At 26.1% G+C, this 13758-nt stretch overlaps 1 protein-coding gene across 2 annotated transcripts in view; it reads right to left on the bottom strand.

The window, feature by feature from the left end:
* Positions 1-8086: 8086 nt before the first annotated feature.
* The window catches only part of LOC129976069 (phosphatidylinositol 4-phosphate 5-kinase type-1 alpha-like), a 65399-nt gene continuing 59727 nt past the window's right edge, over positions 8087-13758 (bottom strand). Inside the window, exons 16-17 of one of the 2 annotated variants that reach the window (XM_056089441.1) lie at positions 11730-11819; positions 8087-10188 (exon numbers count right to left, since the gene is read on the bottom strand). In XM_056089441.1, the coding sequence (XP_055945416.1) occupies positions 11743-11819 (77 nt within the window). In that variant the 3' untranslated portion in view covers positions 8087-10188; positions 11730-11742. Of the gene's footprint in view, positions 10189-10228; positions 11820-13758 lie in introns of those variants that run through there. The other variant, XM_056089440.1, reaches the window with a different exon arrangement.

Below are 13758 nucleotides of genomic sequence, written 5' to 3'. Positions count from 1 at the left end.
GTTTCTTTCATAATTATTTAAACTATAATATGTATTGCCGTTGATATTAAATAGGATGATTCCTAATCAGTATCAAGGAGTATTGGTATCACCGAATAATTGCCCCCCTCCCATCGATGAAAATATAATGCTGGATTTTTCAATATTTGTTAATCTTTCGTTGCCATGTTTTGGATAGTTAATTACATCTGTATAATATTAATTATGACAGCAAACATGCCATTTAATTAATGTGTACATTGACTTTTAAAATAGAAACGGGATATTTAGCACTACAACGTTAATAAGCAGCTTTTATTCACTCCTATATTGCGCAGAAGTACTTACAGTTTTGGCCTTTTAAAACTTAATTTGAGTAATTTAAAATTCAATATTTTTGTTCCCAAGGAAAAAAAAAAATGTTAAATTTTGCATTAAACCTTAAAATTAAATCTCCCCAATACAAATTTACCTAACAATTGCTGTTAAAAAATAATGCACAATGTAGAATTAATGTTGTTTGAAAGGTATATAAATGTGCATGTGCATATATATATATATATATATGTTTACAAGTGTATATCATGTCCTATGTTATGTTTAAGATAAGAGTCATTCATCCAGAGTCATTTTTCATTTCATTTTATAACCAATTAGAAATGAAATGCAAATCTTCAATAACAGATTTTTTTATTGGAAACTTTCAAGCATGATCTGAATATGTACATTTGTAAACAATACTAATAAAACTTCATCATTTGAGAATGGTACACAAAATGTATCATAAAAAACACTTAAGATCAGTAAGATGAAAATGAATAGAAACAGTAGTTAATTAAGATTACTTATTTTTCAAACAACTTCTAAATGCTCAGTGTTTTTAAGCAATTCACTTAAAAAAAATGAAGACATTTGTATTTAAAAATATACATATAAGTACAAATAGTTGTGGTTGTGATAAAGTATTTCTTAGAACATCGGAAAAATTATCAATTATCTATGCTGATTTCTAAAAGATTCACATTTCCCACATTACCACTTAAAAAATGTCTAGAAAATTTTGAATACGTTTATGTAGCAAAAATATAGAAGCAGTTTCGGACATTAATAACGAAATTGATTAAAACGAATCTTTGTTAAAAATTAAGACATAATGCAATCTGTGCTGTAAATCTGTTATTTTAAGAAGTAAGCTCAAGTCATTAATGTTTGTCACAGATCTTGTGCATTGGCGATCTCCGATAATACAAATATTCCAGTATTTCTCAAAGAGGTTCCTTACAAAAGCACGGCATTTTTGTAATAAATTATCAAATTTCATGAAAAATTCTTTAAGCGATTAATTATAGTAACAATTCTGTTATTAAAATGCAACTGTAATTAGTCCACATTACAATTAGTGATGAACCAGATATTCATTGGATAAAAATAAGAATGCTTTATTCCCCAAAATTTAAAGAAACAAAGGTTATTCTTGTTTCCATTTTTAAAATTCAGACACTTTCTAAATGTATTTATATTTTGAAATCAACTTATTACTATTGCGTTCGACATAATCAAAATTTAGTAGAAACTCGTATCTTTAAGCTAAACTAGCAATGACATACCCAGAAGAGGGGGATACATAAATGCACCCTCCAAAATTTTTTACCTGAAATTGAAATATTTCAGATTTTTTTATCATGCTATAATAGATTTTTTATACTTAATCGAACTTTTTCTTCCACGCGCATAAAGTTTTTTTCATCATGAAGAGGAAAAATGAGTCCAAAGATGCTAGTTCCTAAGAAATAAATAGAATATTTTTTCTATCTAGCAAAAGTTTTAATGGATCAATATTTGTAGACAAAAGGGTTTACATGCTTGTAGAAGATGTTCTCTTTCTCCCTGTGACATGGCGTGTGGAAAAATATATCAAATTACGCCCATTGTAAGTTAACAGACAAAGAAAAATTCATTGATTGAATTATTATTCGTTATTATAAAATTTCAGACACTAACAGCTACGTATTTGTTCACTAGCTCTTCAGTTGGTAATGAAAAAGAAAATGTATTATAATAACTCGTTAAATAATATATAACCTCCACTCATAAGTTCAAAATCGGCACATTTCTAATTCCTTTTGTTAATATTTGGACTATAAAATCCTAAAAAATTTGAGAAAATCGCGATTTAACATTGCTTTTTGTTAAGCGTTACATGCATTGTTGTTATGCTGTGTTTGTTATTCAAAACCAATGAATATTAATTTCAAATAAAATAATTTTAACGATTTAATAAAAAAATGTACCACAGCACTAAACAAAACAATGAAATGAGGAAAGAATCAGTAATTCTTTGTTTTAAAAATGATATAATAAAATTAAATATTTATTATTTAACTAAAAATTAGACAGATAAAGTACCATCTAGCGATCTACATTTCTAGTAACTTTCTAGTTTAAAGTAACCCAGTTCCCATGACAATGATTCCGATTCGGCACGTGTAGGATATATACGTTAAATTGGAACAGAGTATAAGTGGTAATTCTAAACTTAAAAAAATTACTTCTATCATGATGATTACAAATTAACCTTCATTCCAAAATAATTAATTTCTAGATCCGCCATCACAAAATTTTATTTCAACATTGAAACTACTTAAAATATTTTTGAAGTGAGCTTGCAATAGAAGACAATAGATTGATCGTAATGAACATTTGCTTCCACAGACCCCGTTTGAAATTTAGAATTCGGTAATCCTTTATATATAAAATATATCAAGTGAAAGATGTATTTATGTTCAATGATACAAAATGTAAATGTGCATCTTTATACAACAAGTTTTTAAAATTTTCAAGTGTATTTATTTTACTTATTATGAAGTGGGGATTGTGCATCAAGTTATTTAATTTCAGCAGTCAGCATATATTCACCAATAATTTCATGTAGAGGACAAATTAAAAATAGAATTTAACCGCTTTTCTAGAAGCATTTCATTCATTTTTTAAAAAGAAATTGAGAATGAATCTTCAAAAACTGAGAAATTTTTTTTTCAAACTTTAAAATATGCAAAAAATAAAAAATCTAAAGATTTTTTTTTTTTATGAAGTTCTTTCACATAATCCAGGTTTATTGTTTGACCCTGAATCCCCGAAAAGGCAAGACAGAAACGCAGAATTACTAAAAAGTGAACTTCTACTGTCTTATTCTAAAAATAATGACTAGATTTGTTGTTGATGAAAGGTCCCATCTCATTGGTTGGAAGGAAAAAAACTAATTTACTGTTTCTCTATGGAATTCACTATTTGATTATGTCCATACATCCATCTTTTCATTCTCACCCACATCTACATACCAACTTCATTTTATTCTTAAATGAAAAATCCTGAAAACAATCTAATATCTCCCTCGTTTTTAGAAGATAATCAAGAATAAAAGATTCTGTAGAATAGAATTTGATTTTAATGATGCAACATACAAAAAAAAAAAAAAAAAAAAAAAAAAAAAAGAAACCTGAATACACAATTATTTCCCAAACTGATATATTTTGAAAGAAATTTAACATCTCATATAAGCTGTAGCCTACAGAAAACTTATTTAAAAACTTGAAATTGGCTTTACTAATATTTTAATTCTTTTGGAAAAGTTAATTATTATGAACACACCACCTTCAAATACCATTAAACTACATAAAATCATTGCATGTGAATCAAAGTCCCACATGCAATTTGTTGGTAAATTTCATTTTTCCATTTGAATTTCTATTATCAGTAGTAATACATATGCTAACCAAATGATTTTACTACCATTAAGAAGAAAGAATAATATACAAAAAAAATTTTCTAAGCAACTTCAATAAAATGTTCACTATAATTCATTCTACTCCACTAACATCTATAGCAAAAATCTCTCTCCACAGTAAATAGGAACAACTTAATTTATTTTCGTATGTGATATTTTTTTTATCATATAAAAATCAATAAACTATCAAAAAATAGCAATTTAACATAATAAACCAAAATTGAAGGTAGCAGAAATATGTTGAATCAATTACAAACTGCATAAATATGCTTAAGAAATAAAAATTCATTTTTAACAACTCCAAGTGAATAAATTACTTTTTATATACAGTTATTTAAAATGTCCATGAAGAATTCATTTTCCCAAAGAGTAAAAATCATCTTATCTAGATTTTGTTTATTGAAACTTTATTTTAAAAGACTATTACGAAGTAAATATTTACATTTAGAAATTTCTTTGTAAATAATTATGTATTTGGAGAGTTTACATAATTATTCCTTGTTTCAAATAATGCTAAGTGTTAATATGTCGTCTTAAAATTTATAGGTGTTTAAGAGTATTTTCTTTGATTTTAAATTTAAATTACAATCATGTGCTGATCAATAAAATGCAAATAGAAAAATACTATTTCATTTTCTGCAATCATTTTCTTTTACATATGAAAGTAATTTTATGCATATCAATACATATTATCCTAAGAACTACTTTAGGAGTTTAATCAAATCATGCAACTAATACTCTCACTGTGTTTTATGTACAAGGAGGGTCCATCCTTGCATCCCCATTCCTCCATTAAAAAAAGGTGTGGGGAGAAACATACACAGTTCTTACAAAAATTATAGCAGAATACATGTACTTCGTTTTCACAATCTCATTTTTTTACCAAATCAAAGAAAATATTGGCACCTTATGAATTTTATGACACACTTTCTGTATAAGAAGTTCAAATAATCAAAAAGTAGGATACTATCAATCATGAAAAATGAGTGATTTCATTCCAGGACATTGGCAAAATAATAAATTGCTTTAAAATTGGGAAAAAAAAATAAAAAAATAGCACCATTATTTTTTTAAAATATCTTTTTTCTATACACACATGCAACAGATTCTTGAAGACACAGAATTCTTTCAGGAGATAATTACAATCTGAATCAATTTAAATTACTAGTTAAATTTTACTTCCATTCCTCATAGCACATTAATCACTAAGGGAAAATAATTGGCATACATGGTACATTCCAATGTAAGACATTTAAAAACATACCATGAAGTATTTGTTCAATTCAAAAGGTTATAAATACTAACTGTTTATATTGAAAAAGCGTTTCAGTCTGTATAAACTCTTTAGTAGAAAGATTTTCAATTCACAATCAAAGAAAATTTTAATGAAATATTCCAAAAACCAGTTATTTGCAATGATAATTAAATTTTCTTATATGACTTTAAGGAAGGGAAAAACTATTAAAATAGAATAATTTTAGAAATGTTGATCTTCTCATAACAAATATTTTATATACATGACATGCAAATATTTATTGAACATAAGAACAAAACTCTTAATTCTAAAATTTAATTAGGAGCTTAATTTCACAGGGTGGTAATCATTTCTGCAGTTTGAATTTCCCTAATATTTCCAGGTTTTTAAAGAAATGTCCCGTCCTTTTTTCTAGATGTATTTAATATCCTTAGGATGATGTCGCTTTCTTTTCTTTAATTATTCCATAAAATTTTCTAAAAACTGTATTTGAAAAACTGTTCTACTCTCCTAATTAAAAGTGATATAAAATAAAATTTAATGCTCAAGAGAAAAAAAATCACTGATTGAATTTGAGATAAGCTTCAATTATGTAAAATACCCCCCCCCACCCTTTGCAAATACATTAACCTATGCTGGACAATACATGCCCATTTAGATCGATGTTTAGCCACCCAGTCATATCTCAGAACTGTTTGTCAAGTTTACATACATATGATGTAGTACAAAAGCAAAAATACACTGGTAAAGTGTTTAAGAATGAAATAATTTGTTTCCTTCAAGTGGTTCTCACTTATCCATACTATTTACAATCAAGCAATTCAGAACTGAACAGTAATTCTACGAAGAGAAAGAAAAAATCATTTATAAATAAAAAATGAAATCTCTACATCAAAATTGCATTGACTTTTAGCCCAACTGCAGTAAAAAATTGCCTGTATGCTTTCTGAATGCTTAACTCCTAAAATAAGAGAAAGAAGTGGAAAATTGGACCTTATCTTTTTCTTTACTGCATAAAAAGAAAAATGTTTCAAAGGTATAAATTTAAAAATAGATAGAATGAAAGAATTTTGTACATTTTTGTGGCACTGAGTTTCATATACATCAGAACATATAAAAAATGCTGCCCTTCTTTAAAAAAATTTTTTTTTTTGTGTGTGAAAGCTATAAGCTAAATGTATATGTATATGAAACAAATTAATTTTTGATGCTTAGTATTATTTTCAAACTATACAGCATTTCGCTGAAGATATAGGGATTTTTAAATGACAACAAAATAAAAAAATAAAGAAAATATTAGCAATAAGGGCTATTCCAAGTCGTCCATATAAAGAATTTAGTATATTCATATTCATAATGTTTAAAAATAAACAAAAAATTGTTTTAAGGAAATATTAGCATTAAAGTCCCATATTTCATAATTCACTAAAAGGATCTCCAAGAAGGTAAAAAAATTATTGCAAAATGCTTATTTAATCAAAGTAGAGATTTTCAGCATTATAATAATGGGGCAACATTTTACAGCTATTTTAAATAGTTTTGAATATTATTACTCACAATTCACACTTCACTTTCGTAACACATGGTATGAATGATTTGACATTCAAAGAGAGATGAAAAAAATAGTTCCATATATATCTTTTTAAATAAAAGAGACCATTAAAGCTTAAAATCATAACAGTAATGTGAGTTGTGCTTTAGTTAGGCTGCTTTTTTTTCCACAGAACTGACATAATTAGCAATTGCACTTTTCACTAATTATATTGATACACTTGACATTCTGAAATAAAAGCAAACAAAAACTCTTTGGAAAATATTATATATATATATATATATATATATGCAATAAATTAAATGCGGTGGTCAATTTTCTTTTTCATTGTAACTTCAAATGTTAATTGAACCAACTTAACATACTAAACTGTTTTGATTAATGTTAAAGTTAGCCACAATTGTGACAGTATCCAGAAACGATGAATTAAAGAAATATAATATCATCAAATTAACATTGCAATATCATAAATAATGTAAAAATATAGAGTAAAGGAATAATTTTTTTTAGATAAGTATAAAGAATATAAATATAAGGCAAATAATAAACTTGTTAATAGACGCAAAACAGCCGGCACAATTTGAATCAGAAAACATTGTAAGCTAGATGTACAAGAATTAATCTTCAGCATGGAAGAAACTTCTTAAATATATCACTGACATAAACGAAATGTCTCTTAAATTTAAATACACAGCCTGGTGCAAAGTCAGAAATGTTTCTGTTTTTGATTATCAGTAAATGTTTGATTTTCATTAGTTGCCACCAACGTTTCATTCAATTTGTGAAAAAATACTAGTGAATTATCATGTTCGATAAGAATTACCAATTAATAAAAAAAGCTCCAGTTTTAACATAAATTTATCTGACTTTTTCAGATCTCCTGGAATTCTGTTTTCCCAGTCAGTTGACCACCTTAAAAATATTTTTTTTAATTGAATATTACTATTTTTTTTACCTAAATTGGATGTAACATTTGGTTTGAAGCAAGTGTTTAAATTACAAATTTTAGAAAACCAAACCACATGAATATATCATATTCTGTAGTCTTGAGATGAAAATTTTTACTTAAAATGGTGTTTAAAATTATTTTTAATTAATCTGTACACCCAGAAAAGATCAATCTCAATTTCTAAATTTTATAGTAAAACTGAAATTAATATTTAATTTTGAACACAGAAGCTATTTTTATAGAAAAAGTTCATTTATATAAATTTCTTGGCTTAAGTATTATTTACTGATTTTCAAAGAAAATGATGAATTGAATCACAGAGAATTTATTTTATAAAAATGACTGATAGAATTTAGATCACAACCATAAATAAAAATACATACACATAAAAAAATGCAAATTGTGTATATAGTTTATCATGTCACCAAAATGTTGTCAAGATATTTTTTGAATGTATACTTTAATGGATATATATATCCATTATATATCCCTCCAATATATATATATATATATATATATATTACGATTCTATAATTAAATTTTAATCACATTTAAATTTAATGCTCACAAGGGATATTGTACATTCCATACATATCAATTTCCAATGATCCTATACATTATGTAAATATAAGTAATTACATTTTCTGCAGATGACATTTTTAAGACAACTATCTGATGCAGCAGAAGATTCTGCATCTTCAGATTTAAGAATAGAAAGCTAATTAGTCAAGGATTTGGTCATCACTTTATCTCATTATCTTATCTGGTTATACTTATTTATAATTACACACCACATTTAGACTGCCGTAGCATATTCATACAATTTGCAGAATCTGCCAAGAAAACTTCTGTAATCTGCCGTATAATGAGGGCACTTTACACTAAATCCTGCTTTTTTACTGCATAATAGCCATATTTTCAATTTTCTTCTTCTTTTTTTTATTTTAGTGAATATATCTCATAATTATTTTCCACCATCTTTTTGATTATACTGATCCTAATATTCAATCATATGATCAATAATTTCTAATAATTTTAAATTTCATAATTATTATTTTTTTCATTGCACACTATATCTACGGTTGAATAATAATAATAAAAAAGGTGAAAACATAAAGACTGAACTCCATAAAAATGCATCAGCAGGTTCTTTAATCACATATTGGTATTGGTTTACAATTTGAACACCGCCATACCATATTAAAAAATAAGATATATCCAATAAAAAATATGCACTTTGGATATGAATTTATCATCTAAATATATAACTGGGTATCTAATTCAATGTATCATCATATTTGTTAAAATGATTAGAATTATTCCTCATTTCATATCAATTATTACCTGCCCAGGTTGAATTATCTTTCTTGGAGAAATTTAGTAAAGACTCGAATTAAAGAGAAATAAAAGACATTTAATGAAAATAAAACTGCAGGGATGAAAGAAAAATAAATATGACATAAGTTCTTTTGTAATATATATCACATATTTTTATTTAATGGGGGTTCCATTTAACAATTCTACAGGGATCCTCAAATTTCAAAGGTGTGGTACTAATTATATTTTCTACATGCAATGTGCTTTCTTTGATCACCAATTGATTATATTTATACATGAAATGACTGCAAAATAATAATTATATTTTTAGCATTTAATGAAAATATTCATCATTAAAGAAATCAAAAACATAATAATCTTATTAATAAACTTAAGTTCAGCTTGTGAAACTATGATTTAAAGAGCAAGCATGAACTGAAAAATAAAATTATGGGCAGAACATAAATTAAATTTATTGTTTAGTTTAGAAATATACAAATATAATATGGATAACAAATATTTTACTATCCAAATAGTAATCATTCATTCTCTGCATAAAGCTTAGAACAATTAAGTTGATAATAATAATCATATATGTTATTATGATTGTAATCCTAAACTTTATTCAATTGAAAATCAATCATTTAATTGAAATAGCATAGTTTAGTATAATAGATTAATTGTCATTTTGTGAATTTGAATGTGAGCAAAGTTTTGTGCATTCATAATTTTACAAATATTAATACCACATGAAAAGGCACATCATTTTGGCCACTAAACATAAAGCAAGATTTTATCTAATACTGAATGAAATTTCTGTACATGTTTAGCAAAAATTCTTCAATGTTGTAAAAAGTTCTTTCATATATATGTATCAAGTTTTTGATAAATTATCAAAAAAAAAAAAAAAAATTAACAAAATATTCAAGTAATTAATACCATTCAGTTAACAGCTAAGACAAGCACATAAATATCTATATATTAATATTCAATAAAATCCAAATAATGATATGTAAAAAAAAACATTTACAGAGTCATGTTTTTTAAAAAAACATTCAACAAAAAACAAAAATTTCACAAATTAAATTGTATCACACAAAAATTGTATCACACAAATGCAATTTCGTTAATAAAATTAATTTCATAAAATAGAACTCCTCACGCAAAAGTGTTAACATTCATCCAAAGTACTGATCTAAGAATTATCAACTATATGTTCATAAAAGATATCAACACTATATTCAGAGGATAAGTAGGAAGCAAAAGGTTTCAGAAGGCATTTCCTTTCCTTTTTTTTTTTTTTTTTTTTTTTTGAAACACTTCAAAAAAATAACAATTTAAAGTCTTCATGCCTGTATAAAAGAAACATATGTATATTTCAATCATTTACAGGAATACATAATACTAATTGTTAAAAAATTAAGACAACAATTCTATATTTATAATAAAACAAAAATAAATCTGCAAATTTTTAATAAAATTTCCCTTTTTAATTAATTCCTTTTACTATACCACAGAGAACTAAACACATAAACAAAGCATTTTACATTGAAGAAATAATTTTTGAAGAATGAATTAATAATGAAGAATGAATTTTGAACATCCAAAATAAAACACTATCAGTGTTTCCAAAAAAGACATTGCCAGTTACAATATTGACGTATAGATTTAATTTTATATTAAAAATTAATTTCTCCTCTATAGAAATAAATAGCAGAATAAATAGAAATAATAAAACATAAATCTTTCTTTCACTCTCTATTTTTCTTTTCCGGTTATCCGATAGAATTGACACAAAATAATTAAAATCCAAAATTATAAATTAATTAATAATATTTCACAGCTTTTCTAATGAAAACAAAATAAAGAAATGAACATAAACAGTCTTTATATAATTTCAAACGTACAAAGAATTTAAAAAGAACAAATCAACACACAAAGAATGATCAGAGCTAAACCTAGTTAGGGTAAAATGGTCTTTAAAAAATCTGTCTTATGTTATCTTGTGAATATGATGAGTGATTTTAATTTGATCCGAATCAGCAAGTAATATATTTTAGAGGGAAAATGTAGGCCAAATGGATTGCAACCCAGTTTAAAAGCAAATGGAAATAGTGGAGAACAGAAGTATTTGTTCCTCTAGAATTTCCTTAATATTAAAGATAGAAAAATAATTCAAATTGAATGAATTGTCTTATCATAACAGCCCCCCTTTTTTTTATAGCTGCAATTTCTTACAAGTTAAGAGCAGAAAAGCAATATTGAAGGAGAAGAAAATTTTAGCCCACTCTGACAATTTCCCTTGAATTTTTATAAGAGTTTAATCTTTAAGTGTGGAAGAGAATATAAATGATGAGACTGACTTTTCCAATGAGAAGCCACAAGTTTAGTTGAAATTCACTTCAAGAATTCATTTTTAAGAATTTAAACTTCAAAAATTTACTAGACAAAATTTAATTGAAATAGTTAAAGTTTGGGAGTTGAAAATCATTTTTCTGTCTCCAACTTCAAAAGAATAAAGCAAATAAAAAATTCATTGCAAATTTTGGAATAATCATAATAGATCATTTTACTCCCCCCTATCAATAGTAGGGAAATTATGGGGAAACACACTTCCACCATAGAGTTGGATAGTCAAAATATGAATCTGGGAAACATTTTCATCTTACCTATTATTCATCAGTTCAAATTTATCAAAATTCATCTACTTGCCATGTTTACAAGGTATATGAGACAGGTCATAAAGCACCCTACATTGCATCAAGGTTGAGTTTCCAAGCACACATTGTACAGTGATTTGAGCTTCCTTAGTTCTGTTCTGTCCTGTCCTGTCACTTCTTAGAAGAACTAACATGAATTTGATTAGTTTCTGAAAATATGGATACTAACTTACCACTTTGTAATTTTTATAATTCTGTTTCCCCTAATGATAAAATGGAATCCAAAGACTTTTTCATAATTTTTACAGGAGTTGTTGGGCAAGCTAAAATAAAATAAATAATAACTTATCAAGGAAGTAATGGATTACAAATATAAAAATATCAGTGCTGCAGTTTTTTTAAATAATCTTGAATTATTCTATTTAAAAATATTTAATTGAAAATGATATTTTATGCAGATAATTTAATCATGATCAAAAGTAAAAATATTATACTAGTAAAACAAATTTATGTTTAGATCAGCTCTTTGATAATACTGGCTTTGACATTCACATTCTAAATGCTGCTGTTTGCCATCCTTGTGCTAAATCCAGAATGATTAAACATGCACCCAATAACTTAGTCAACAAAGGGTGTTTCTTTATCATTTTTTTTTTTTTTTTTGCAGAAGCTTTATTTACATCATTATAAATGAAATCTCAAAAGTACCCCTAATTCTGCTATATGCTCTTCATGGAGTGGCTAAAACTGCAATTTAGTAATCTGTACATAGGCTTGTGACTGAGAAGCTACAAATCGGAAGAAAATTTATGGTTAAAATTTTATAACTTTAATTACTTCTGTTTTGAGCGAATATTCCAAATCCTCCCCCCCCCCCCGAGTAAAATGAAATATTTTTTTTCCAGTAAATTACTAGAGGATAATATTTTCAATGCTAAAATTGGTTTCCACAAAAATTGAGAAGCATAAAAATAAATGCAAAATAAATACTATTGTATATTTTGCTGCATAAGTATGAACACTAGCTCTTACTTAAATTCTGATGCTTTTCTAATTAAAAAAAACTCAATGTAAAATCTTAAATTTAAAATTTGGTTTTTTAAAATATATTTCAGGTTTTGATTACTTTCAAACTTACCTTATAAAATAATAAGATCATAATAATAATGCAAACTATTTGGTTATCATCAAATAACCAATAGTATATTTGAAAAACAAATTGCAAAATGAGTAAATAATTAGCACTTGGAAGCTCATCACAATTGATAATAAACAGGAATCTTTTAATCGCATGAATATATAGTATCATGTAAGAACATTTTCAATGCTTTTTAGTGACACATCTTCTCAGTCTCCTTATAGGAGAAAACAAGGTTTCATTCATTATCACATTTTTGTAAGATTTAGTAAAAACAAAATAGAAAAATTTTTCTGCAGTATATTAGCTAAAGCTATACTAATTCTCTTTAATATTAAAAAATGAAGAACCTTTTAATGGTTTAAAAGGGTATTCTTCCAATTAATATATAAATGGCAGAAATATTGATTCAAATATTTTAAAATATCAATTCCCATTAAATTCCTAGTTAATCTATGCTATGGAAATGGATTACAGACATAGAAACCAATCATACACAACAATCAGTTTAAATTAGAAAAAAAAAAATTTTTTTTTTAAGAATAACATGAGTGTGAAATTTACTTTATACAAATATTTTTCTTTTCTATCATTAAAATAAGAAAACTATTCACAGATAAAAAAAAATAACCTTCAGAAAATAAATTTCATACAAGAGTTGCAGTAAAATTTTTTCATTAATGTATGAAACCCTAATGGCTATTTGCTCAACCAATCAAAAGGAGATTTCATTTATTGTTATTTGAAAGTATGTGTGTAGCATTTGTGGCTTTGTGTTTGCAAAAATGCAATTCTAGTAACTGTTCTGGTTCTCACAATAGACATTTATTGAAGACTCAGATGGTACAATACAGAAACACACACAATGGAACTACTGTAATAGAAGAGATGTAACAAGATGCAGTCCTTGGTGAGTAAAAATAAAGATGGATCATATAATTTTGAAGGCTTTACAAGAGCCAGCATTCCTTTTTATAATTTAAATTATACTGATCATTTCACTTGATTGCTGCTGCACAATTAGTGCACAGCTATTTTGTTATCAAAGGAGCTCACCTCAGCCCCTTACTGTTATCCCTTTCTCTTTGATCTCCCCCAACCAACCAAAAAAAGTAGTGTCACCT

The sequence above is a fragment of the Argiope bruennichi genome, chromosome 7, assembly GCF_947563725.1.
Source record: "Argiope bruennichi chromosome 7, qqArgBrue1.1, whole genome shotgun sequence".
Classification (NCBI taxonomy): domain Eukaryota; kingdom Metazoa; phylum Arthropoda; class Arachnida; order Araneae; family Araneidae; genus Argiope; species Argiope bruennichi.
Note: the sequence above shows the minus strand (reverse complement) of the source record. Positions and strands in the feature narration are given on the sequence as shown.